We start from the raw sequence: 25729 nt of genomic DNA, 5'->3' as shown, positions 1-25729 counted from the left end.
AGCAATAATCCCCTTTGGTGTTATCTACTCTTTAATTAAAGACAGGATCTTTAATCGTCAACATCTATTCAAGGATTAGATAAATAAATTTCACCAAGCTCATCGCCTAAAATTTTCACCGTGGAAGACGAGTCGCCCAAAAAAAAAAAAAAAAAGTAAGCCTGATGAAAAGTACTTCGACAAATATAGAATAAGATAAAAGATTGAAGAAGGGATACCTGAGTTTGGGAGATGTATAAAAGAGAAGTTTTGGTCTGGAAGATATGACCGTACGTCCTGTTTCTCTGGCTAACTCACCGGCTGGGTTCCATGATAGACATAAGATTCTAGAAAAGTTATGCACAACTTTGATTAAATGCAAACCGAGGGCCCAAGTTGATAAAGTTCAAAAATTGGCTGTTGAACTTGAATCTCGTGTTGCTAGAAGGAGCAATAGTAGCCAATCATATAGGTTCAATATGAGTATATTGCTACGTGATGTGATGAAGTTTAGGGGCGATTTATCTAAAATTGTCATTGCCGGAAAGCCTCTTGTAGGTACTAGTAATCAATCCAAAAGAGAGCATGCTCATCTAAATTTGAGTAAAAATGAAGTGATGGAAAAATTGAAGACTTTAATCTTGGATAAGAGGGCCCTGAAGGCCAATGGGTTCGCTATTGCTGAGGAGGACCAGGAAGCTGCTATTGAAACAGAGGAGAAAAGTTTGGAATATGTATTGTGTTCTAGATGCAGTACGAAATTCAGACGGGAAGATGTCATGGAGAAAACTTTGTGTAAATATCATCCATCAAAAAAAATCTACAATAGAGAGACGAAAATTCATGAATATCCTTGTTGTGGAGAAAATACCACATCTACCTCCATTCTTCGACTTGGTTGTCAACAATTCCATTTCCATGTATTTCGAGATGAAACTATTGAGAATTTACGATCGAATTGGAAATTTATACATACCTCCGATGCGAAGGGAGACGTGAATGTCTTAGCTTTAGATTGCGAAATGGCATTTACATCCTTAGGTTATGAAATGGTTCGTTTAACTATAGTGGATTTTTTCACTGTAAAGACTGTATTTGATGAGTTTGTCAAACCATTGGGTAAGATTGTTGATTTGAATTCTAAATTTAGTGGGGTACACGCAAAAGACATGGAAAATGCTCTGACATTTGAAGCTGTGATGGAGAAGATATTGACACCGCATCTGATTAATGGAAATAGTATATTGATCGGACATGGGTTGGAGAATGATTTGAATGTCATGCGGATAGTTCATGATAAAGTTATTGATACTGCGGTGATGCATTCAAAGGGCAAATTCAAGATGTCCTTGAAAAACCTGTCATTTGAACTTTTAAGTAGAAAGATTCAATCTGGGGAACACGATAGTTCAGAAGATGCCATTGCTTCGATGGATATAGTGAAGGCAAAAATTGGCATGTCATTGACTCAGGTGGATTGGAATTGAGCATATTCACCTCATGGCCTTAATCAGCAAGTTTTAGATGAGTGACTCAAGACCTATCTTGTTATTTATTTAGTCCTGTGTCCTTGCATATATGGACACTCCAAAATGGACGCTATATATCGATGATTAACCAGATAAAAGAGTATGTTTATGAAGTTGACTTCATATGTTGATTCAATATTTATTTATAAGAAGGTTAAGATGCAAAACAATGAGTATGTTTGGAGGTTCGCTTGTTCTGGTACAGCATTCTCTAAATCTTTATTCAAGCTATAGGAAATCAGTGTCCTTAAACATCTTATACAATCTAAAATTAAAATTATAGAAATATGTAAAGTCTCGCACCGAGAGGGAGAACCATTTTTCAAAACAGAAAAAGCGTCCCGAGGCAACCCCTCGTGGACATTTGGTCAATTTGAAACAATACAGAGATGATCAGCAGTTCCCCTGCATAAGGATGAACCGTTTTACAAAGAGATTTATTCGTTTTTTTTGAGTTTCTTGATGAGAGCGAGTTATAGTTGATACTAAGGAAGCACCACGCAACTTTGTTAATTGTTTGTTGTGTTGTTTTTAACTGAAACAGAGGTTTATCAACCCCACGTTCGATCCTCATGCAGTACTAATTTTTTTTTCTTTCTTTTCTCTTCTTCTTCTTAAAATTACATAATGTCGGATAAAAATATATAGATGACATATAAGGGCCCTTTATATAAATTGAATCAACTTATTGTATTCCTTGATTCCTGAAAATGATTCTGCCTTTATGGCAATCAAAATCATTTGACCATCCTTGACACCCAATTTCCATAATGATTTGGTTAAGTAAAGTTTCACACCTGGTGAATATTTAATATCATTCTTATCTCTAAAATCGATGACATTTTCATTATACCTTGTGTCATTAATCAAAGAGCAAATATTGGGACATTTAATACCATTGACTTGCAAATCGCAAATGGAGATGCATGCCGGTAGTATTAAATGAGTAGTCTTTGTTGGCTTTTCCTGTGAATCCGATGTCTTCTTCATGGTAGTGGCTTCCACTTTAAATTGAGATAATTTTATATTTTGATTTGATTTTGTTAGTAGTGGTGTGGCAAAGACGTCTTCAAAAGTTTTTGCTAAATCTCCTACCAAGTCCACATGAATCATTTTGTTTTGCTTGTTGAACGTTAGTGTACATTCCGTGGAATCCATTTGAAAGATCAAATCACGAGAAAATTCATCCACGTAGGGTCTCTTGTAACTCACTAATGCCCAAGGTTTAATCTTCTTACATGAAGAGTTATCAGATTGACAACTACTATTATTTGTCTTTAATTTTTTCATGGCAGGTTCATCTGTATCACTGGTACTACAATTAGTTCTATTACCCACATTTTCCAAACATTGATTTAAAGATGATGATGTAGTGGAAGTTGGATTATTTGCACTATGGAATCTTAACCCTCTCCTTTGTAGATCCTTTAACGGTAAGACAATTTCTTCAGATGTGGATAGTGGGTTATAAACGATATGAGTTTTCAAAAATTTCTGTTCCAAATGTAAGAATCTATAATAACGACATTCTTTCACTAATGAATTTCTCCTTTCATCCGTGAGTTCTAAAATGGCTCCACCCAATAAAGCCAAAAGATCTTTAAAGAATTCCGGTGATCTGGGTACATATGAAGGTGGTAATGGAGATTGGAATAAATTTTTATTTTCAATTCGCTGTTCCACTTCTTTGTAGAAAAGGTCCAATACGACTTGGAAATAATTTTGTGAATCACCATCACGCTTGAACAAATTTTTATGAATCTTGAAGGATTCCCCGCCTACATTGGTGAAATAATACTCACTTTCCCTTAAAGTAGTTCTCAATCTGGGTAGATCGTAAAAGATGGTATCTGTAAATAACATCGTGTATTGGTACTCGTCCTTGATGTCGAGGAAGTAACCTTGTAAATGTTTCAATATCAACTGGAAGATGTCAGCGTCTCTATCGATGAATAATGGGTCTTTTGCTGAATTTCCACTGAAGTATCTGGTGAAGAAATTGGGGGCATCGGAATTTAAAGAGGATCCTGTGACTTGAAAGAGTGTTTGTCCAACTTTTATTTGGTATACGGTGTCTGTAGGGAGGTAAATGTTTTCATTTTCGGAGTTTTGAATATTGATTGTAGTATCTTGTTTTAGTTGTTTGGATTCTAATATAGCTGGTGATGCCATGATTTATTGTATTGTATTGTATTTTATTTTATTTTGGTTTGGTTTGATTTGAGTTCCTTTCGGAGTGGAAAGTCAGAAGAGTTTGTTAAATTCATTTTTTAAATGAAAATGCAAAAATGAATAGTGTAGTGTTAAAATTTGTCATGTCAGCGTAACAATAATTTCACCATTATTAATCCAATTATTAAGGTTTTCTTGACAGATGCATCGCTGCAATTTCACGTAATCCACGGACGGATCACGTTTCGTTGTTCCGAGGGCCGGGTAAACCGTGTCTCCATTAGTAATCACAGCAAGCCCTAATTTCTTCATGTCCTAGGGCATTGCAGGGTTAGGAAAAAGGGTAAAAGGGTGTGGAATTGTCATCAAGATGAATGGCCCGATCGCTGATGGCCCTTAAAATGCGATTCCCTTAGTAATTCCCCTTGACGAAAATGACGATACGTTGACTATCAGGAGTAAAGTACTACGTTTGTTGTAGTGAAGGTCCACTGGCAGTACGTAAGGGTGTCTTGTTAGTATGTAGATTACTATCGTTGTCGTCGTGTTAGTAGGGGATGTGAAAAAAATTCAACATGTCCTGTCATTGAACGATGAAGGAAAAAATAATTATATAAAGGAACGACAATATCTATTATACCCTTGACAGTTCAATTGTTCTCCCCTTGATTTGTAGAAGAACCACACACACACACACACACAAACAAACAAACAAACAAACAATAACCAAAACATGTCTGACCTAATTAACAAACCATTCCCATCCAAGGACTTCAAGTTCCAATACATTGACATCTCCCAAGATGATTCCAAGCAAGAATCATGTAAGATGCCACAAACTGTCTCCTGGGCAGATTTCCTAAAGCAAAACAAGACAGTCGTCATTACGGGTGCACCCGCTGCGTTCTCTCCAACATGTTCCATCTCTCACATTCCAGGTTACGTTTCGTACGAGAGTGAATTGGTTCAAGACAAGCATGTGGACCAAGTTGTTGTGTTGACTGTGGACAATCCATTCGCCAACCAAGCCTGGGCCAAGAGTCTTGGTGTTACGGACACGACTCATTTCAAGTTTGCTTCGGATGCCGGGTGTGCCTTGATTAAGACGCTAGGTTTCGAAATGGAAGTCGGCGATAACGTATTCTGGAGTGGTAGATGGGCTATCATTGTTAAGGATGGTAAGATCACTTATGCTGCTAAGGAGGAACATCCTGCTACTGAAGTTACGGTCACGTCTGTTGAGACCATCTTGACCAAGTTGTAATGAAATGTAGTTACGTAAGAAAGTAAGTATCATTTAATAAAATAAAATAAAGATTCAATGTCAGCCTGCTGCATGTTAAAGTATACAATAATATAATATAATAAAAGGACAAATTTATAAATCTATATATGGATTGATAAAAGATGATCAAAAAATATAAGTTAGTAAAAAAAAAAAAAGAAAGTTTTTTTTTATATTATTATATTTTTTTATTATTATTATTGTAAAGTTCTCTGTAAAGAAAAAAAAGAATTTGAATAATGGAGTAATTGTTGGAAATAACTAATAAAAATTATTATATTGTTAATTCTTTAAAATAGAAAAGTGGAAAAATAGACATATAGAAATATTATTTTTTAAAATTTTCAGATTAAACTTACAACAATAGAGCAGCAACACCGGCCATCAAAGCACCAGCAGCTGGTAGAGCCTTACCGGCAGCACCAGAGAAGTGAGAAGAGATGGTGTTAGTCTTGGTAGCAGTAGTGGTGGTGTTCTTAGCTGGAGCGGCAGCGGAAGAAGTAACGTTCTTGGCTGGAGCAGCAGTGGTAGACAAAGGACAGTAAGTAGTGTATTCAGTGACTTCGTTGTTAACGGTGACAGTGGCAGTGGAGACCAAAGCTGGGGAAACAGTTTCCTTACAGACGTGGTTTTCACAGTCAGTGATAGTGACTAAAGTGGTAACATCCTTGTGGGTGGTAGCGGTGGTGACGTTAGCGGCGGCGGAGGCGACAGCGGCGACAGTGGCAATGGTAGCGACAGTAGAGAATTGCATTTTAAAAGTTAAAAGTTTGTTTGTTGTTAAAGCGAATGGCAGAAGATTGATTTCTTGGGGATATGTAAGGGAACAAAAGAAGTGAGAGAGAGAGAGATGGAAGTTGTAATTAAGAATCCACCAACAGGGATGTATTTATATAATTGGGAAACCTCACTGGGACGATAACGACGCTTGTCAATCTCTCTTGTCTTGTCCACCGTGTTTCACGTTGCGCAGAAACACGGGCAGCCTCTCGAGCGAAAAAATTTGCTGGTGTTTGTGTACGTATTTCTTTTTCCGGGTCCCGAGAAGAGCCCGCACAACGCGTCACGTCGCTGGCGGTGGGGCTTTCCGCATTAGGAAAGAGGTCACCGCGCCCTTGCGTTTTCGCGGCATTTTGGGCTGTCTCGAGGCCCTGCGGCACCGTCTGGGCGCCCGGGGGCTGCCCCACCCACACACCGCAGCGAACCCTGGCGGCGTTTCCCCTTCGAGGAAAATGCCAAGCCCGCCATCGCACGCGACTGTTATTTTTGGCAACAGCAAGCTCAGTGAGCGCGTTGTTTATTCTCCGAAACTGCCTTTAACTGTTTGGTTGGTTTTGTGCTAGTTTCTGTGAAAATTACTGGTTAATTGCTCATGGGAGAAACAAATCTTGCTATTAATAAGCTGTTCGTCGATCGGCGCTATGTAACGCCCGTACAAACTGGCCAGTATGCAAGGGTCCCTCCGGACAATTAATTGCACAGCATCTTTAATTTAAAAAAAATACGGGGGGCCCTTATTATTGCTATCTGGCAATCTTGAATAGTGTGATAGTCAACTGAGATTTACTAACGTTACAGGAAAATGCAACAAAATAGATGGTGCATGCGTGATGTGTTCTATTTACTATTATTTTTATTGGCTTTTGGAGGTGCCACCTGGGCCCACTTCAATTCATGTCTGACCTTGTTTCAATTATTTTTTTTTTCTGCCGCTTAGGTAGCCTAATGCTATCATGACATTTGCCTTGGGAGAATGCCCCCCCCCCCCACCTAAATAATAAAAAAAATTGGGGAAAAATTATTATAACAAAATCACTCTTCTAGTGTACCGACCCCCTCAAATCATGTCCCAGCTCATCTCCTGTACATATTTTGTTTAACAATTTGCCATTAAAACACTCTTATTATACACGGGCATTTCTTATCACGAACCCGATGGCGCGCTCACCCACACACCCACGCCTATACGCTCGAAGTTGCTTTAACACATACGTATGAAGAGATCCTTTAACAACTATCCATACTATACCAACATCAAAACCTACAAAAAAAGAATCACTAGACAACCAATATCTGCCAGTATTAGCTGCTAACACTACGCTCCAGTACCCATCTTTATTTTCTTTCCACTCAAAGCTAATCAAAACCAAACCAAAATAATGGCTACTCACGAGGAATTCATAAGAACTCAAATATTCGGAACAGTGTTCGAGATAACAAACAGATACACCGATTTAAATCCTGTCGGTATGGGGGCCTTCGGGTTGGTTTGTTCCGCTACTGACACATTAACAAGTCAACCAGTCGCCATCAAAAAAATTATGAAACCATTCTCCACCGCTGTCTTAGCAAAGAGAACTTATAGAGAATTAAAACTTTTGAAACATCTAAGACATGAAAATTTAATCTGTTTGCAAGATATCTTCTTGTCCCCCTTGGAAGATATTTATTTCGTGACGGAATTACAAGGTACTGATTTACACAGATTGTTACAAACAAGGCCTCTGGAAAAGCAATTCGTTCAATACTTCCTTTATCAAATCCTAAGAGGTTTGAAATATGTTCATTCCGTAGGTGTCATACATAGAGATTTAAAACCAAGCAATATCCTGATTAATGAAAATTGTGATTTGAAAATTTGTGATTTTGGTCTTGCAAGAATTCAAGATCCTCAAATGACAGGTTATGTTTCCACACGTTATTACAGAGCTCCGGAAATTATGTTGACTTGGCAAAAATATGACGTGGAAGTTGATATATGGTCCGCTGGTTGTATATTCGCTGAAATGATAGAGGGGAAACCTTTATTCCCAGGAAAGGATCACGTTCATCAATTTTCTATCATTACCGATTTGTTAGGTTCACCACCAGAAGATGTCATTAATACAATTTGTTCAGAAAATACTTTGAAATTCGTCACTTCATTACCTCATAGAGATCCAATCCCATTCTCGGAAAGATTTAAAACGGTGGAACCTGATGCTGTGGATTTATTGGGTAAGATGCTTGTCTTTGATCCAAAGAAAAGAGTTACCGCAGCAGAAGCATTGGCCCATCCATATTTGGCTCCATATCATGATCCAACAGATGAACCCGTCGCTGATTGTAAATTTGACTGGCATTTCAATGATGCTGACCTACCAGTGGATACATGGAGAGTAATGATGTATTCGGAAATCTTAGATTTCCATAAGATTGGTGGCGGAGATGGTCAAATTGATACTTCTGCCACATTTGATGATCAAGTTGCTGCCGCCACTGCTGCTGCTGCTCAGGCACAGGCCCATGCACAAGCTCAGGCTCAAGCACAAGCCAAGAATGGTTCCACCTCACAAAATGGCGATAGCAATAATAACACCAACAATAATAATAACAGTGGCAATGGCACTGAAAATAATGATGCAATTTCAAGATTCGCTGATCAAGCAGTTCATTATGCCAATGAGTTTCAACAATAAACCAGACATTTCAAATTCATCATATCATCATCCTTACCCCCTTCCTTCCTTCCTTCATATTTTGCATGCATTGATTACTGTTACTTTGCCACACTAATCTCTCTTAATTCTTTTTCAAATTTTTTTTTCTTCCCTCCCCCTTTTGTAAACTTTATAATTTGATCTATATAAACTAATACCTTAAAAAAAAACTGAAATGCTTTTCTTTTACCTGAGTAGTCTATTCGAGATTTGGTGTGGGAAGTAATTTTTTTCAAAAGTAAGCACTTGAACAAAACTGAAAAGTCGGATTTTTAAAACTAAATTCTGTTCCTCGTGGCCCAATGGTCACGGCGTCTGGCTACGAACCAGAAGATTCCAGGTTCAAGTCCTGGCGGGGAAGAATATTTTTTTTTTTCATTTTTGGTTACTCCTGTCAACTATCTCCCCCAAGATTGATAGCAGGTTTATTCATCTAATAGCCTGTTATTACTAGTTAACTCTAAAGTTTGAGTTTTTATGGTATGTCCCCTCGGTTTCCTTTGACAATATTAACGTCATTCACTGAACAATTTGGACCGGCTAAGAAGAAGGGCCAAGGCGACCGTAATTAAAATACATATACTTGACCAAAACTGGAACACATCTCTTTAGTATTAAAATAATTATAGTTTTTAGAAAGAAAAATGAAAACTTTATTGTTTAGCAAACGCCCAAAATACTTTTGCCTTAAGTGGCTGGTTGCACCTCAAGCTCAATTTGGTCCCCACTTCCCATATTTCAAATTTGGAAAAGCCCGGAAGTGTATACGGGGAATCAATAGCGAGAGCAAGAGTTCTTTTTCTAACACCAAGTTCAGAAAAGAAAAAAGTTTTTTTATTTTAAAGAAACAATTAAATATCTTTTTCCTTTCCTTCTCTTCCCTTTTCTTTGATTTTAAAGCTCAGTACAGACCTATTTTCCATTTCATTTATTATTATTATTTTAGTAAGATAGTTTTGTTATTTAAAGAACATGAAGGAAAATTAAAAAAGAAGGAATATAAATAAAACAATTAAATAAGAAAGTCTCAAAAGTTCTAGTGTTGGAAAGACATTTTCAAAAAGATACTGGTTTCACCAAAGAAACCTTTTTCTTTTCATTTCCTTTGAATTTAAAAAGTATTTAACGATATTTTAATAAAGGTAAGTTAGACCACATACTTTAAAAAAAGTATAAAATATATGGGAGTGTGGTCTAGTGGTATGATACCCGCTTTGGGATTTTCTTCTCGAATATGCGGGTGGCCCGGGGTTCAATTCCCCGCTCTCCCCTTTTTTTTTTTGGATGCTTATATTTTTTTTAAAATAAGATTGAATTATTTATTTTACTTTTAAAACGTTAGATATACTGCAAATACTATTCAAAGTTCCAGTTCCCCTACTTAAATCAATTATAGATCTTCACTATCGTCAAGACTTAACTCCTGTGTTGGTTTAACAATTGACGTCGATTGCTCTGATATAACTTCAGTGAATTGAGTAGCACTCTCCTGCTCAATAGGCTTGTTTACTTTCTCATCATTAATAGATTTAGTGTCACTGTCCTGCTTAATAGATTCATCAACGTTATCATTATGAGTAGGCTCAGTATCACTCTCCTGCTCAATAGATTCGTCCACTTTCTCATCATTAGTAGATTTAGTGTCACTGTCCTGCTTAATAGATTCACCAACGTTATTGTCAGGAGTAGGCTCAGTATCTCTCTCCTGCTCAATAAATTCGTCCACTTTATCATCATTAGAAGATTTAGTGTTATTGTCCTGCTTAACAGATTCACCAACGTTATTGTCAGGAGTAGGCTCAGCATCACTCTCCTGCTCAATAGATTCGTCCACTTTATCATCATTAGAAGCAGATTCAACCAGTACTACTGATTCCTTGTCCCTTTCTGCTGTGTCTGGTGTAGATTCATTATCTTTTACTTCAGCTATTTCGGTCACCTCTTGTCTATGATTCGGGAGGTGGAAACCCAATCCTAAAAGTGCATTCTCAAATACTTTCTTAGCTGGATTTTCAGGCGACGATTCCTTAGTATCCAGTTCCTCTGTAGATAAAGATTGCACATTCTCAGTTTCGTTAGCGGACCCTTTAATCTTCTTTTTATTGAAATAATCTTTCCAGGAGGTCCATACGTTCGGTTGTAATCGCTCTTTACTTGAAGATGTTGATACGATAGACGGTGTTGTAGCTAGCGACGTTTCTGAATGGGTCGTATTGCTATCATCCAACGATTCTGTGGCTTTCAAAAGTATCACTGAATCTTTTTCTGTGGCAATACTATTGTTTCTTTTCAGATTTTGAAATGTTGCAGCTAGTTTTTGTTGAAGGACCTTTAGTGTATCTACCCCATTATATGGATGCTTTGGTGGAAATAAATCAAATAATCTATCATCAGTAATGGTGTTGAATATCTTAAAATTTTGAGTAGTTTCCCATTGCTGTAGCCAATTAATATTGAATAAGTGTATTGGCTTGGAATCCACCCATTCTTCGGGAATCGATTGTGGTATGATAGCGTTCTCCTTACATTTTACAATATAGTCGTAAATTTTCACAGATGATAGTAAACCAGTAAAGTAGTCTTCAAATTGCCATCTTATGAAATCCTCACTACCTTCGTACTGTGAATTTTTAGGTGTCTCCTCATCATTTTCATTCCATGTATCCGTCACCAATGAAACAATGGATTCAATCCATTTCTTGTCATGTGAAGTTAACTGTAATATGGGAGCTAAACTTTTATCAATCAAATCTACTGATTTCTCATCCACATTGATGAAAATGTCACACAATTCATCTCGTTGTTCCGACAAAAGTGAATTTGATGTACCAACAATGAAAAATTTTGTCATTTCAGATTTAATATCATTCACCTGTTGCAAAGGAGTATATGGAGAAAACATACCACCTTTCTCAAATATTTGAAGTGGTAACCCGAGAAACCGTAAGACTGACTGCCTATCACTAGATTTAAATGAATCTGCCGCTTTCAATTGACTCAAATCATTATATAGTAGAGGACTACCAGAATCTTGTAAGTTTGAGATTAGATTAGGAATTAAACTCAACAATCCAAACTGCAAATTACAAAGCAGCTCCACATCACTACCATAAAATATAACTCTTCTCTCCAACAGTAACGCCTTTATTATCAACAAAACATCTTTCTTGAAATCATACAATATCTTACGGAGGCAAAGTCCGACATACAATCCATTATCTACCGAAGAAATTGGTTCCACTTGATTATAAATAGATTTGAGATTTTCACAAAGTGAAATAATAATGCTTTTATCTCCAAAATCATGTTGAAGGAAGAATGCATTAGTGACGATGCTTAGCTTATCTTTGATTTGTCCAAATATAGGTTTCCTAGCAATAACCACTACTGCTTTTTGCACGGTTGATCTAGTCACATCTAAACTCTTATGTGTTAACTTATCACTATCTATCTGCCTGGAACAAGATATCGCAAATAACGTTGTATAATCACTCAATTCATCATCGGGTAAATTAGAGGCACCACCTTGATTCTCGGGGCTACATTTCCTCCTTTCATTATAAAGCAATGTGAAATAAGTGAAAGTCTCCTCAAACGAATGAGATCCATCAGGTAAGGCTTGGAAGGGTAAATTAGGCCATAGTTCGTTCGTATTACAACTATCGGGCAGCCCGTACCAATATTCCACTTCGGGACCTCTCTTATGATGGAAATCCACAAGACAGACTCCCAATATCGTAGGTAATAGTTCACTCATATATGCTGGCTTCTATTTGGGGACATAGGGGGAATCTATGTTGATCGGTACATTTAAGAGAAGATCTAATAAAGATTCGGCGGAGTGAGATGAAATTTTCCAAAGTTAAGGAATTTGAATCCACTTCACTCATGAAAACCACTGAAAAGGAAAAAGTCCACAGGGAAGACCAATTACGAGGGATATCCGACATTGAAGATGACTTACAAGGTGAGCTGTTGCAATGATGGCTCTAATGGAACAGTAGGGACCATCCTGAAATTTGATAACGTTACCATCTTAATTGACCCAGGCTGGACAAGTACGGAGGTTTCGTATGTCGATTGCGTCAAGTACTGGTCTAATTTAATACCTGAGATTGATGTAATACTCATTTCACAACCTACCATTGAATGTCTCGGTGCATACACGTTACTATACGAAAATTTCCTTTCTCACTTCCTTTCAAGAATTGCTGTGTATGCAACCTTACCTGTGGCTAATTTGGGGAGAGTGTCAACAATAGAATGGTACGCCTCTCAGGGGATAATTGGCCCTTTTTTGGATAGCAATAAGATGGAAGTGGAAGATATAGAGGCTGCCTTTGATCATATACAAATCCTGAAATATTCTCAAATGATTGATCTTCGATCAAAATTTGATGGGTTGACATTTTTCGCTCTAAACTCAGGTGTGAACCCAGGTGGATCCATCTGGTGCATTTCTACATATTCTGAAAAATTAGTCTATGCTCCAAGGTGGAACCATACTAGAGATACAATATTAAATGCCGCATCTTTGCTAGATAACATGGGCAAACCATTATCTACGTTAATGCGACCCTCCGGTATTATCACTTCATTTGATAAATTTGGTTCCGTCAAGCCCTATAAGAAGCGTGCCAGGATATTCAAAGATAGCTTGAAGAAAGCGTTGAGTAACAATGGAACTGCGCTAATCCCCATTGATATTGGCGGGAAATTCCTTGATGTATTTGTATTGGTTCATGACTTCCTTTATGAGAATTTGAAGAATGGGATGTTTAATAGATTACCAATACTACTGGTCTCTTATTCTCGTGGTAGGGCCTTAACTTATGCCAAATCTATGTTAGAATGGTTATCCTCGACCCTTCTGAAAACATGGGAATCTAGAAGTAACGAGACTCCATTTGAGTTGGGTGGTAGATTTGAATTTAAAGTGGTGACACCTGACGAACTGAATAGATACAGTGGAAGTTCCAAAATCTGTTTTGTATCCCAAGTGGACCCTTTACTGAATGATGTGTTCGACAAGTTGGGTTCCATGGAACAGACAACCGTTCTTCTAACTTCCAAGTACAACGGCAATCAATACGTACCCTCCATTATGTTTAACCAATGGTCCAAAATGGAAAAGGAACAAGGTGTTCAAGAGGGAGAATCACTTAACTTTGCCCAAACTGTTGCGGTTAAGAAAGTTAGGTTTAGCACCTTGAATGCAGAAGATGTGGAGAAGTTTCAGGAAATGACCAAGCAAAGGAAAATTGAAAAGGAACAATTAAAGAAAGGAGATGATTTTCGTCAGAAAAGTATTACATCTTTTAATGGGGGTCCAACCTCTGGGCAGAATGAAGGTGCTGAAGAGCAAGATGAAGACGAGGATGAAGATGAAGATGAAGACCCGTTAAGTTCAAGAACTCAAGACACACAAAAGTTTCAAACACCTGTCGATGTGATACTTCAGAAAACATCTCTATTAAAACATAAAATGTTCCAATTCCACCCTGTTAAGATAAAAAGAGACGACTATGGTACTATTTTTGATTTCAACATGTTGATACCGAAGGATCAAGAGGAGATAGAAGAAACATCAAAATCAAAGAGAAGAGCTATAATACATTCAGATTCAGCACATGATGAGGATTCATACGATCCTGCAAAACAAATTAACAAGAAACGTAAGGGTACTCCAGAACTAGAAATGAATAATTTTGACAATTTATCGTATCTTGATACCAGCAATACTGTAAAATCTAGATCAGAAACTAACGAGCAGTTGATACTAAGATGCATGATAACATATATTAACCTCGAGAGTTTGGTGGATCAGCGGTCAGCTTCCGTCATTTGGCCCTCATTAAGGGCCAGAAAATTAATTATTCAAGGTCCTGAAGAAGTTCAAGATGAAAAATTAATAAACATGCTAAGAAAGAAGGGAACAGATACTCTAGTTCTTCCACTAGGTGAAGATGTAGAATTTACAACAACGATCAAAACATTGGAGATATCGTTAGATCCTGATCTAGACAGTCTCTTGAAATGGCAGAAAATTAGTGATCGTTACACTGTGGCACATGTTACAGGTCATCTAGTGAACGAAAAATCCTTAGTAAACGGTCAACCAACTAGCAAGTCTAAACTTGTCCTAAAGCCAATGGATAACATCACCAAGATCCATGCCAGCGGGACCCTTTCTGTAGGTGACGTGAGATTAGTCGAGCTGAAGAGGAAACTGACGGAAATACATCATGTTGCAGAATTTAAAGGAGAGGGTATGCTTGTGATAGACGATAAAGTGGCAGTGATGAAAGTCAGCGACGGGGAAACCATTATTGATGGATCTCCATCAGAACTTTTTGACCTGGTCAAGAAAATGGTCACAGATATGTTAGCTCAGGTATGAAAATATAGACACTTGTAATATTAATATACAACAATAATACAACTTAGTTCACGTATTTTCTTTGCTTTCTGTATATATTTCAATCTGTACTATTTTTCTTTCGCTATTAAGAATTTCGCTTTGGAAAATTTGTTAAGTTATTGTTAACCAGTTTGACACTTTCCATCGACCTCATCAATTAGTATACTTGAGCCACTGCAATGGGAGACTACTCTACAAAAGAAGATACATTTGACCAAGTAGTAACTACACCTTTGAATAGCATGTCAGAGCAAGAAAGTGCAAGAGGTCGTTCACCAGCTCCGGATTTGGTGAACGAAGACCTTTGGGATAAAGGTCCAACTAAGATTGAAACAACGGTGCGTTTGCCCACTAGAATAACTGGTGCATTAACGCATGAACAGCTCACAGTTTATCAGTCGATATTTAGAATCCAAGAAATAACCATGAAGTTACTCACGAACGATATTGTGCCACCAAAGAGGAAGAATAGATCACCTTCTCCTCCTCCATCTTATGATCAGCAGGGGAAGAGAACTAACACTGCCGAACAAAGATATAGAAGGAAATTGGAAGAGGAAAGAAATAGATTAGTTCAACTCTCAGAGAAGACAATGCCTGGGTTTGTAGCACCTTCTGGCTACGTGAAAATTACCAGATTTCAAGACAAGTATTACATTCCTGTGGAACAATATCCAACTGTCAATTTTGTTGGGTTGCTTTTAGGCCCTCGTGGGAACACCTTGAAGAAGTTGCAAGAAGATTCTGGGTGCAAGATTGCCATAAGAGGACGAGGTTCAGTTAAGGAAGGGAAGAATTCAAATGACCTTCCTAAGGGAGCTATGGATATGTCTGATCCATTACATTGTGTAATCATTGCAGATTCAGAAGAAAAAATAGAAAAGGGTATCAAATGTTGTCAAGCAGTTGTTATCAAAGCTGTCACGTCACCGGAGGGACAAAATGATTTAAAGAGAGGTCAACTTAGAGAACTTGCTGAACTTAATGGGACTTTAAGAGAAGATAATAGACCATGCCCAATATGTGGGCTACAAGGACATAAAAGATACGATTGTCCAAACAAGGAAACGTTTGCACAAATGATAGTATGTAGAAAATGTGGCCAGACAGGTCATACTACCCGTGATTGCACATTTACCACACAACCACCACAACACTTTCCACCGTCGACTAATGCTAGTTACAATAGCAATAGCCGATATAGTAATTACACTGACAGTCAAAATGATCTAAAACGAAGACGTACTGATTCAAGATTCCAACCCAATACTCCAAGTGGTGGTTATTCACGCGGAGAGCCAACACAATCTAGATACAACAGTAATGGTGAGTTTCAAAGATCATCACCTCACAATTTCAATAGACCAATATCCAGTGGAAGATATAATAATGTACAAGCGAATAATAACACACCTTTGAACATGTTACCACCGGGAATCCAAACTACTAACATTCCATATGGAAGTACAAGAACACCAACCCCTCCAGCCCAAATGCCGCAATACACACCTACCTCTAATTATGGGGGGGTTCAAACAACTATGGGCTCGATGCCACCGGGGCTGGACTTAAATGCCCCCCCTGGGTTATCACCACTACCAGGCCTAAACACCTCTATAGCTGGACCACCTGGTTTACCGGGACAATCTGCACCGGGCGTAAGACCTCCACCTGGGATATCAGGCCCACCAGGACAATCTCCTCAAAATTCAACTCCTCCACCAGGGCTATCGGGACCTCCAGGGTTATAATAATAGTATGTATTTTCTTTCACTAACTAACTAGTCATTAGCATATTTTTTTATTTTATTAGAACTAAAAATAACAACTAGTATTTTACTTATTCCTGAAGAGGATCATATCATGCACGTTCTGTTTCTCCATTTTGTTCTTGATTCCATTTCTGAGCCAGTGCTAAGAATTTTGATGCCTTAGGGTTTAGTTTGGAATCATCTGGAAAAACATAATCTATAAATTCGCGTTCTATTCCATCTTCCATGACTGTCTTCTTGACCTCTTGTGGCATCCTTTTAGAGGTTTCCTGTCGAGTGTGGGAATCTCCATACTCATCCTCATAACCCTTTAACGCTTCCAACATGAGTATTCTCTTTGGTTTATCATCTTGTTCCTTGAAATATTTCAAAGCTCTTTCAAAAATAGCTCTGCAACGTTCTTTATTAACTTCTTCAATTTTGAAATCCACTTCTTCATCTTCATTTTCATCCATTTTTTCTCGTAACGCTTTCAATTGATCATCAGTAGGAGTAGCACTCTCGTACATTGCGTACGACGTCCATACTTCCGGAGAAAAGTTACTTAATTGCAAATAGTGTTCATAAAGCTCTCTAGCATTATTATATTCTTCCATATCGGTTTCAAATTCAATAAATCGTTTTATTACAATAACCTTGGATGAGTCCGACATCGATATGACATCATTAGCATCGTCTAGTAGTATGTTGAATATGCTTCTAGCTCTTTCTTCATCATCCAAATTTTGCTCCAATTCTGCATATGCTATCCATGTCTTTAGATTGGATGGATCGAACTCCAAAAACTTCTCATAAAGCCTTCTAACACGATCAAACTCTCGTAATGAAATTTCAATTTCAATGTATCTGCGAAAAACTTTGGGTTTCGGACATAAACCTAGAGACCTACCCAAGATCTTTCTTGCAGTACCAATATCGTTCTGCCGTATTTCAAACTCACTGTACATTATCCATATTTTACCAAATGTGAAGGACTTGTGCGGTATTATTTCATTTATCAGTTTTTTAAATAAATTGCGACAACTAACAATATCATTTATTGAAAGTTCGATATAAGCCAAATAGCGAACCCACAGGTAAATATATCTTTTCCAGTTGACATCCTTCACATTAGATGAAGGTTGCGTATTATTTACTGATTTCTTGAAACCCAGTAATAATTCCTGAGGGAAATTTTCTTCTAATAAATCGAGGTACATCCACCACAAATCATAATCTTGGGGAGAATTCGTTAAAAGAGTCTCATATTCTTTTTTTCTCTTATAGACAACACTTTCCTCCATGGTTGAGACATCGCCAAATTGCTTTTCAAAGTCAATCATGCCGCTCTGCAGTTTCCCATCATTCGGCCATTTATCAATTAAAATTTTATAGATGGCTCTAGATCTATCATACTCCATCTGAGAAGCCTCCCAATTTGCAAATGCAATTGCAAATTCAATACAATCTTCCTTAAATCCTGGATCGGTCTTTTCGTATTCATTTAACACGTCTGATCCTAGAGAAAACACTGTTCTTATCGTAGATACATCTCCATGAACCATCTCAAATTTTACCCAACTTAACCAAGTGGCCACTTTTGGATGAATAGCAACATATTTGGAATAAACTTCTCTAACGTTATTCCAATTGTTTTGCCTTGTTTCAAAATCCACATATGATTTCCAAGCATTGATACCTGGTTCCAAAGAACACCATTTCCTAAATAATGATCTAACCACATCCCAGTTTTGTAATGATTCTTCCACAAATAAGTATTTATACCAAAGTTTATCCACTCTCGGAAGAGTTGTTATGGCCCTATCCAACAGATTCCTTGCATGGTTTATACATTTCAATTTCAATTCTGCATCAATATATCGAATCCACAATGGGATATATGAATTATTCACCAATAAGGCCCTTTCAAAGACAGATCTAGCTCTTCGAATATCATGTTGCTCCACTTCAAAAAGTGCATAACGCATCCATTGCCCCACATCAAGACGATTTCTTCTCAAATATGTTTCAAACTCTGTTCGTTTTTTACCCTGGTATTCCTTTAATTCTTCTAAATCCAAGATATCCACTTTTGTTGCATTCTTAACTTTTAATTGCTTCCTTCTGGTATAAACTTCTTGAAGAATTTGTTCCGCAGACACCTGTTCCTTTCCATTTTCCTCTCTTGAAATAGGATCTGTTGTAGACATATTAACACCGAGTGAGATATGACTTGATGATTATATCTTCTATCGTTACTTCTCCTTGATGAGCTGAGTTGAAAGGTATCACACATTTTTCAAGTTTATAACTTTCGCTCTGCGAAAAATTCATTAATGTCACTCACTAGATAATGAATGTTTCAATAAATCTTCAAAAGGTTCATTAGTGGTATTTGTAAACTCTTTACTACTACTATTGCACAGAGCATAATGTATATATCATAGATAATAGTTCATAACTAAAAAATTGAGCTTAACAGAACTTTTTTTCCAATACCTGTTTGGCATAATTAATTAATACAAGATGCCCAAGAGTACGCCTACTTAGCTCATCCTATTTATTCTGATTTGACAGCATCAAAGACTTCTGAAAGAAACTTCTCCAGGTCTTCGAGTTCTGGTTCGGAAGCACTGTGCTCCATCATTGGATACGTATGCAACTCATAGTTCTGCATGGAGCATTCATCTTTGAAGAAACTACGAGCCTCTTCTGCTCTTTCGTGGGGAACCATCATATCCATACCACCATGTCCATGGAACACACGTGTCGAGCGATTGACATTATTAGACATACCTCTCAGCGACTTCTTCATTGGGACAAACCCAGATAGAGACACAAACGCAGCCATTTCCCAAGGTAGGAACTTAATAGACGCTAGAGTTAAGGCAGCCCCTTGTGAAAAACCTCCAACAACAATATTCTTAGATGTGATCCCTGCATCCATTTGCTCCTTAACGTATCCGTTCAAGATATTTAGCGATTTCTTGATTCCATCAACGTCCCATTTATCAGTATCAAAACCTGGCTCAAACAGATCAAACCATGATGGCATTCTGCAACCAGCCATAGCTACAGGAACGGTGGGAGCAGTGGGGAAGATGAAATTTGTACGTTGGAATCTCTCGTTCTTTTGCAAATGTTCTGCCAGGAAGGTCCAGCCCATACCCGTGTCCCCCAGCCCATGGAATACAATGATTGCCTGCTTAGCAGGTTGTACCTTGGCAGCAATTCGAATACAACTCATAACTCAATCCTTTTTTACATGGTGGAATACCAATCGCATCCTCGATGAGTTGAAAGAGCTGAAAAATGGGAAAATGAAAACTCATTGCTAGTCAAGATTACGTAACACAATATTGAATAACACATAGTCTATACAGATTCAAGGCAATATGAGATATAGTACCATCTTGATAACATTTTTCTTACTAGCAGTTTGTAGTTTATGAGTCTTTGTAAATGGGTGTTACAGTCTTAAGGGAAAGAAGCTAGAAAAAATATTTAACATATTGAACGTTCAAAGAGAAACACGGTACTATATACAATCGAGAAAGAATAGCCACCAATGGATTCTACAGAACCTAGTGGTAACGTTCCCTTACCAGATAATGCTGATTTATTAACTACAAGAGAATTACTGGGTCTTCTCACGGAACACCGAGACCAATTACAATCCTATGTAACTAAGTTTCATCCTTTAAGTGAATTGGAGGAGCAAATTGAAGAATTGAGACATAAATTACAAGAATTACAGAGGAAGTTCGATGAATTACAGATTGAGAGACATGAAGTGACTGAAGAAATAGAACAATTGAAGATCTGTGAGTCAGAATATGTGAAACAATGGCAAGACCTACAAGGGATGATACGGGATAATTATAGTGATGAAGCAATGAAAAGAAAAGTACAACTAAGTATTAGACAACTTGACGAACAATGTAACCAGTTGGAGCTTTCCTTAAACACGCATACTGAAAACAAATTAGATAGTAATTCATTAGACACCTTTGTGAATGAATATCTGGAAAAGAGAAAGCTATTCCATTTACAACGAGAGAAATTGGCCACTTGGGACGCTCAGGGGAGGTTAAAGTCCTAATAATAAAAGACTCATGCCTTTAAATATATATGAAATAATATTTATTATAATATGAAAATAAAACTATAAGTTACAATGAAGTATATGCAATATCCTATATAACCTATGGAATATTAATTCAGTGACAACTTTTGAAATATGGTAATATTATAATGATGATGATTATGATTATGATGATTATTATTATTATTTTGTCTATCGTAAACGTTTGTGTCTTTTAAAGTCTTTTGAAAAATGTCATGTTCTATCTATATCTATGCTCAATTGTTTTCATCAGATGTGTGGTCAGGGACTACATCATGGCGTCCATTCGTAGTGTTCGTGTTTGTGTTCGTGTTGGTGTTAGTGCTGGCTGATGAGGAAGATGTGTTGTTTGTATCCTCAGTCGATGATGATGATGATGATGAAGGTGGTGCTTCGTTGGAGGACGAAGGAACGTTGGTAGGTGGGTGAGCAACTAACGAATTACCATGCAACTCATACGTGGTAACGTTTCCATCAAAATCTCTAAAACTGGCTACTCCGGTACTGAATAATGAATCTGATGGTGGTTGTGGTTGTGGTGCTCCTGATGATACAGGGTTAGTGTTAGTGTTACCATTTGCCATGGCTTGACGTCTTCTACTAAATTCTCGAAGTAATGCAGCAACTTGTGTTGTATCCACAGAACCAGGTTCTTGAGTTATTGTTGTTGCTGGTTGTTCCATATTCGACGTTGATGGAACTGCATTTTCTGAATTTCTAGCCGTAGTTGTTGGTGGACTTGCATTTCTGACTAATTGTTCACCATGACCTATTAAATTGGTGAAAAAACTTTGCAAAAAGTTTGCATTTCTATTATTTGCTTCTGTTTGTACATTAGTTGTTTCTGTGGCATTATTATTATTATTATTATTATTATTAGTGCTAGATAAATGTAACGGTATTTGAACCCAATTAATTCTATTTCCAAGTGACTGTTGAGGAGTTGAAGATGTTCCATTAGCCGTTTGCCCTTCATTTCCAGTATTCAAAGGGATTGCTGCATTATGATGCATTATACCCGTAAAGAAGGGAAGTTGATCCTGTGCAGATGTCGGTTGATCATCATTGGAAGTAGGATTTGTATTATAAACAAGGTTTCTTATCCTTTCGAAAGCCTGGTCAGATGCAGCGTCTTGAGCTTGATGTTGAGTTGTATCTACTTCTGCAATAACATGTCTACAAAGTGGACATGTATTTTCCAATTTACACCATCGATACAGACATTCCCTACCAAAAATATGACCACATGGTAGTTTTGTTGGTGAATGATTGTATGTAGGGTGTGCTTCTTCATCATTATCCTCCACTGTCGTGGTAGGTTCGGGTTCATTTGAAGTAGGAGTTGAAGCTGTTGTTGCGTCTATTTTCCTTTTCTTTGCATTTCCGGGTTCTTCACTATCAGTACCACTCAATGATCTCTTCTTCGTTGTTGTTGCATCAGCAACATAGGGTTCAAAACAAATACTACACTGTAGATCACTACCATTCTTCTTAAGATCATCTAAAGTCAATACGGGCAATTTTTCAAATTGTTCCTTTGAGATACCTTTAGGTCTATCAATCATGGATCTAAATCTTTGAGCAGCCAACTCTGTCGCCATTGTAATAATAGATTGTAATCTATTCTGTGACGTTGTATTTGGAACATCCCTAAATGACAAGATAAATGCACCAGGTAATTGTTGTGGTAGTACATTTGGAGGAGGTGGATTAGTGGACCCATCAGCTGCGGCAGCATTTGCACCTGTCTGAGGTTGTTGTGTTTGTGGACCGGAAGTGGGACCAGAACCTGGCACTGGTGTTGTAGTTCCTGGAGTCAATAATGAGTAATGAACAGCCACAGTGATGTTTCTTGTATCGGGTCCAGGTGTAGAAGTTGTATCCTGATTAGGTTGTTGTGTCGGATTCTCATTGCTCCTACCGTTGTTATTATTGGTATTTTCACTCATTGCTTTCTTGTCACCCTCTTTGGTTGTCTGTCAATATCAGTGCAATGCCACGAATGAGCAAAATGATTAGTAGCACAATCTGAGCTTGTTAATATCAGTAAAACAGAGTTTATGAAGTTACCAGTCATCTATCATTTTAGCGAATTTCTATCATATTCCATTAGGTAAGGCGCCGTCGCACGCGATTTCACAAACTCCAGAAAATATACAATATTAAATATATATATATATATATAAAGTAGGATGTAAAGACAAACTATATCTTTTAATGAAGTATGTAATAGAATGAAATAGAGGCATATGGTGAACTAATTAATAAGTAAAAAGTAATGATATAAGGAAATGAAACTAAAATGCAACGAATATAGAGAGGAATGCTAAAACGAAGAATGAAATGGATGGAACCATAACAGTTGTGGATCCATTTTCCTCTTTATTATTAGAAGAAGACGTTGATGTTGAGGTGGAACTTCTCCTTGATGAAGTGCCACTAGAAGTTCTGGTAGACGTTTGAGTGGATTTTCTTGAAGATGTAGATAAAGTTGAAGTAGTTCTTGAGTTTGAACCTGAGGATGCAGAGGAAGAAGAGGCTGAGGCAGAAGAACCACTGTTAGACACAGTGGCTGATGCATCGGCATTGACAGTAAATATATTACCACCTGATGTAATGGACATGGTGGTGGACCAAGTGTTGGAATAGCCTGGTGCCTTCACAGCACTAGGAACACTACTAGAAATTACTTCAATATCTTCATCACTACTTTGATCCCACTTTGCTTGAGCCATGGAAATTTCCAAATTATCTAGATCGTAAACCACATACGCATTATTTAAAAATGTATCACCTAGAATGGCGGAAGATGAATTTTGAGGTATTATACTTAGAAAACAAGTTGATGTTCCACTTTGCACGACGAAATCAGCCAAAGTAGCGTTGATATGGAATCCACCAAAGTCAAAAACCAGTTTCGTGGTAGTATCTTGCATGGCATCACAACTAATTGTATAATAACCATTTGAAGAACTGTATTGAGCACCCAATTGAGCAGCCAATAGGGAGACATATTGTGTGGGGAAATAAGTTAGAGTGGTACCAGAATCTAGTAAAGCAATGATTGGAGTAGTGGACACTGTCGTAGCACTTCCTGAACTGTCAACAATACCGATACCATTCAAAGTAACATCGAATTCCACAGCATTTTTGAACCCACTTCCTGAGTAGATATTAACCAATGGGATAGTATACAACTGACCTGAATATAGAGAATGATCCACGGCTCCAAACAGAATGTTACCTGTTGTTTCTTCAGGATCATTTAAGTATAGAGAGTAAGCATTAGCGGCGACGATACCTGCATTTTTCAAAGCCAGCGGGAAATTTGCATATTGGTAAGTTTGGCCACTTTTAACAGCATGAGAACTGGAATATGTGGTCTCTAGACCTGCTAGCCCAAGCCCGATAACACCCATGGAGGAATTACTTGAGTTTGCCACGGCCAAGGAGAGAGCATCCAAGGTAATATCATCGATGGAGACAGTATCTGTTCCCCAAGTACCCAGTGCGAAGGATCCATCCCCGTAATGAATGTTGAAAGCTGTTCCATTATTGTGGAAAGTGGAAGAGCTACTGCTATCAAAAGTGCCGAATTCTGAACAGTCGATACCGGTAGTAGAAGTATCATCGGAACAATAAGGATTATCTGAACCCATGACCCAGAAGTCAGAAGAACCGGTATCCAAAAGGACAGTAACTCTTTGAGAGGGTGTTCCGACGTCGACCTCGACGGAATAGAAACTTTGCTGATTGGTCAATTCGACCTCTTCGTAGTCGGAACCGTCACGCTTGACGAGTTCCAGCTTAGGTTTCCTGGAGTCTGTAGAGGCTGTATCGTAGTGATCACCGTATTTCTTGTTGAACCTAAGGTTGACGAACTTGTTCGGTAGTTCATTATCGAGTGCCTGAGCAAAGTCCCATAGAGACGACGAAAGCAAGAGCGAGGTAGAGAGCAGTTGTTTGGCGAAGACCATGGTGTGACTGCAAGTGTGTTTGTGTGGTAGTGGTCTTCTGGAGTGTGGAACCTGAATAAGAGCAGAACCTACCAAAGTCTATATATATATATAGTCCGAATGGATGAGCCTCCAATAATAACAGGTGAATCAATGAGCCACGAAAAATTTCATTCGCGTCAAAGAAAAAGAAACGCGTAAGCAGTATTATGGATTAAATGACATATATGATATGCTATGATAGGATATACACTCTACAACTCCCCACGGAACAGCCTCCAGATACTCTGGGCTGCTACCACCCCGTCGTTGCGTTTCTCTTGGCAGCTCTGTAGCAAAGCCTGCTGCTCCTCGACAGGAATCTTACAGCCAGGCTTCTTGAATGTACGTAGAGCACCGTTTTGCGCCACAGCTGATATGAACTCAGGATGGCCCTGGAAGGTCAGCACACGGTTGGGCAGATATAACCCTTGATATTGGCATATAGCAGTGGACCCCCAGCTTGTGAACCCCTGTGGAGTCTCGAAAATGATATCGTTATGCAATTCTGAGAGATTCAAACTGGACTTACCGTTGAATATCTTTTTACCTTCTTCATTTAACTGTACCGTAGCAACACCACCTTCAAACCCCTTCGGGTTCCTACCAACTTTGCACCCCAACGCAGCAGCCAGTACCTGATGTCCAAAACATATACCTACTACGGGGGGCATCCTTCTTGTCTCTTCATTAATCAACTCATGCAAATACTCCCTTAATTTAATGATCCAACCAATCTCCGGGTCGAATGAGTCATATTTGGACCCAGTTATAAAGATACCCATAAACTCGCTCAATTCATCAAAGCTGGGGAAGTCTCCCTGCACAATACGGAAGGTTTTGTATTCAAACGATTCGTCTATATCAATTTTCGATTGTTCGAATAATTTGGTAGCCATTTCTGAAAAATTACCGTGTGGTTGTGTCCATGGCTCATCATCGTCAGTGTAAAAGATGGCAATCTTCTTTGTGGGCTTTTCCTGCGTCATGGT

General features: G+C 38.0%; 14 protein-coding genes and 2 non-coding genes across 16 annotated transcripts; 8 read left to right on the top strand and 8 right to left on the bottom strand.

The window, feature by feature from the left end:
• Nucleotides 1-263: 263 nt before the first annotated feature.
• REX3 (RNA exonuclease) lies at nucleotides 264-1466 on the top strand (the record flags this gene model as incomplete). Its single annotated transcript, XM_003675649.1, has 1 exon — nucleotides 264-1466. The coding sequence occupies one exon, from the start codon at nucleotides 264-266 to the stop codon at nucleotides 1464-1466; it is 1203 nt and encodes a 400-aa protein (XP_003675697.1).
• Nucleotides 1467-2174: 708 nt separating this feature from the next.
• On the bottom strand, nucleotides 2175-3680 carry NCAS0C03410 (uncharacterized protein; the record flags this gene model as incomplete). Its single annotated transcript, XM_003675648.1, has 1 exon — nucleotides 2175-3680. One exon carries the CDS (start codon nucleotides 3678-3680, stop codon nucleotides 2175-2177), a length of 1506 nt encoding a protein of 501 aa, XP_003675696.1.
• Nucleotides 3681-4413: 733 nt separating this feature from the next.
• On the top strand, nucleotides 4414-4944 carry AHP1 (thioredoxin peroxidase AHP1; the record flags this gene model as incomplete). The annotated part of the gene is made up of 1 exon (XM_003675647.1): nucleotides 4414-4944. One exon carries the CDS (start codon nucleotides 4414-4416, stop codon nucleotides 4942-4944), a length of 531 nt encoding a protein of 176 aa, XP_003675695.1.
• A 376-nt stretch (nucleotides 4945-5320) lies between these two features.
• On the bottom strand, nucleotides 5321-5719 carry CCW12 (Ccw12p; the record flags this gene model as incomplete). Its single annotated transcript, XM_003675646.1, has 1 exon — nucleotides 5321-5719. One exon carries the CDS (start codon nucleotides 5717-5719, stop codon nucleotides 5321-5323), a length of 399 nt encoding a protein of 132 aa, XP_003675694.1.
• Nucleotides 5720-7124: 1405 nt separating this feature from the next.
• On the top strand, nucleotides 7125-8423 carry HOG1 (mitogen-activated protein kinase HOG1; the record flags this gene model as incomplete). The annotated part of the gene is made up of 1 exon (XM_003675645.1): nucleotides 7125-8423. One exon carries the CDS (start codon nucleotides 7125-7127, stop codon nucleotides 8421-8423), a length of 1299 nt encoding a protein of 432 aa, XP_003675693.1.
• A 309-nt stretch (nucleotides 8424-8732) lies between these two features.
• On the top strand, nucleotides 8733-8805 carry NCAS0Ctrna1R. Its single transcript has one exon. It is a non-coding gene; the product is annotated as a tRNA-Arg (tRNA).
• An 822-nt stretch (nucleotides 8806-9627) lies between these two features.
• On the top strand, nucleotides 9628-9715 carry NCAS0Ctrna1P. The gene is given in 2 exon segments: nucleotides 9628-9664; nucleotides 9679-9715. It is a non-coding gene; the product is annotated as a tRNA-Pro (tRNA).
• A 119-nt stretch (nucleotides 9716-9834) lies between these two features.
• On the bottom strand, nucleotides 9835-12201 carry AVL9 (Avl9p; the record flags this gene model as incomplete). The annotated part of the gene is made up of 1 exon (XM_003675644.1): nucleotides 9835-12201. The coding sequence occupies one exon, from the start codon at nucleotides 12199-12201 to the stop codon at nucleotides 9835-9837; it is 2367 nt and encodes a 788-aa protein (XP_003675692.1).
• Nucleotides 12202-12399: 198 nt separating this feature from the next.
• On the top strand, nucleotides 12400-14844 carry CFT2 (cleavage polyadenylation factor subunit CFT2; the record flags this gene model as incomplete). Its single annotated transcript, XM_003675643.1, has 1 exon — nucleotides 12400-14844. One exon carries the CDS (start codon nucleotides 12400-12402, stop codon nucleotides 14842-14844), a length of 2445 nt encoding a protein of 814 aa, XP_003675691.1.
• Nucleotides 14845-15044: 200 nt separating this feature from the next.
• On the top strand, nucleotides 15045-16616 carry MSL5 (mRNA splicing protein MSL5; the record flags this gene model as incomplete). The annotated part of the gene is made up of 1 exon (XM_003675642.1): nucleotides 15045-16616. The coding sequence occupies one exon, from the start codon at nucleotides 15045-15047 to the stop codon at nucleotides 16614-16616; it is 1572 nt and encodes a 523-aa protein (XP_003675690.1).
• A 110-nt stretch (nucleotides 16617-16726) lies between these two features.
• On the bottom strand, nucleotides 16727-18826 carry CLF1 (Clf1p; the record flags this gene model as incomplete). The annotated part of the gene is made up of 1 exon (XM_003675641.1): nucleotides 16727-18826. One exon carries the CDS (start codon nucleotides 18824-18826, stop codon nucleotides 16727-16729), a length of 2100 nt encoding a protein of 699 aa, XP_003675689.1.
• Nucleotides 18827-19176: 350 nt separating this feature from the next.
• TML25 (palmitoyl-(protein) hydrolase) lies at nucleotides 19177-19863 on the bottom strand (the record flags this gene model as incomplete). The annotated part of the gene is made up of 1 exon (XM_003675640.1): nucleotides 19177-19863. The coding sequence occupies one exon, from the start codon at nucleotides 19861-19863 to the stop codon at nucleotides 19177-19179; it is 687 nt and encodes a 228-aa protein (XP_003675688.1).
• A 321-nt stretch (nucleotides 19864-20184) lies between these two features.
• SRN2 (ESCRT-I subunit protein SRN2) lies at nucleotides 20185-20718 on the top strand (the record flags this gene model as incomplete). Its single annotated transcript, XM_003675639.1, has 1 exon — nucleotides 20185-20718. The coding sequence occupies one exon, from the start codon at nucleotides 20185-20187 to the stop codon at nucleotides 20716-20718; it is 534 nt and encodes a 177-aa protein (XP_003675687.1).
• Nucleotides 20719-20978: 260 nt separating this feature from the next.
• Nucleotides 20979-22691, bottom strand: SAN1 (ubiquitin-protein ligase SAN1; the record flags this gene model as incomplete). Its single annotated transcript, XM_003675638.1, has 1 exon — nucleotides 20979-22691. The coding sequence occupies one exon, from the start codon at nucleotides 22689-22691 to the stop codon at nucleotides 20979-20981; it is 1713 nt and encodes a 570-aa protein (XP_003675686.1).
• Nucleotides 22692-23039: 348 nt separating this feature from the next.
• On the bottom strand, nucleotides 23040-24719 carry NCAS0C03300 (pepsin-like aspartic protease; the record flags this gene model as incomplete). The annotated part of the gene is made up of 1 exon (XM_003675637.1): nucleotides 23040-24719. The coding sequence occupies one exon, from the start codon at nucleotides 24717-24719 to the stop codon at nucleotides 23040-23042; it is 1680 nt and encodes a 559-aa protein (XP_003675685.1).
• A 233-nt stretch (nucleotides 24720-24952) lies between these two features.
• Nucleotides 24953-25726, bottom strand: NCAS0C03290 (putative amidotransferase; the record flags this gene model as incomplete). Its single annotated transcript, XM_003675636.1, has 1 exon — nucleotides 24953-25726. One exon carries the CDS (start codon nucleotides 25724-25726, stop codon nucleotides 24953-24955), a length of 774 nt encoding a protein of 257 aa, XP_003675684.1.
• Between the last annotated feature and the right edge of the window lie 3 nt (nucleotides 25727-25729).

This window comes from Naumovozyma castellii, chromosome 3, assembly GCF_000237345.1.
Source record: "Naumovozyma castellii chromosome 3, complete genome".
Taxonomy (NCBI): domain Eukaryota; kingdom Fungi; phylum Ascomycota; class Saccharomycetes; order Saccharomycetales; family Saccharomycetaceae; genus Naumovozyma; species Naumovozyma castellii.
This window is presented reverse-complemented; position numbering and strand designations above follow the sequence as displayed.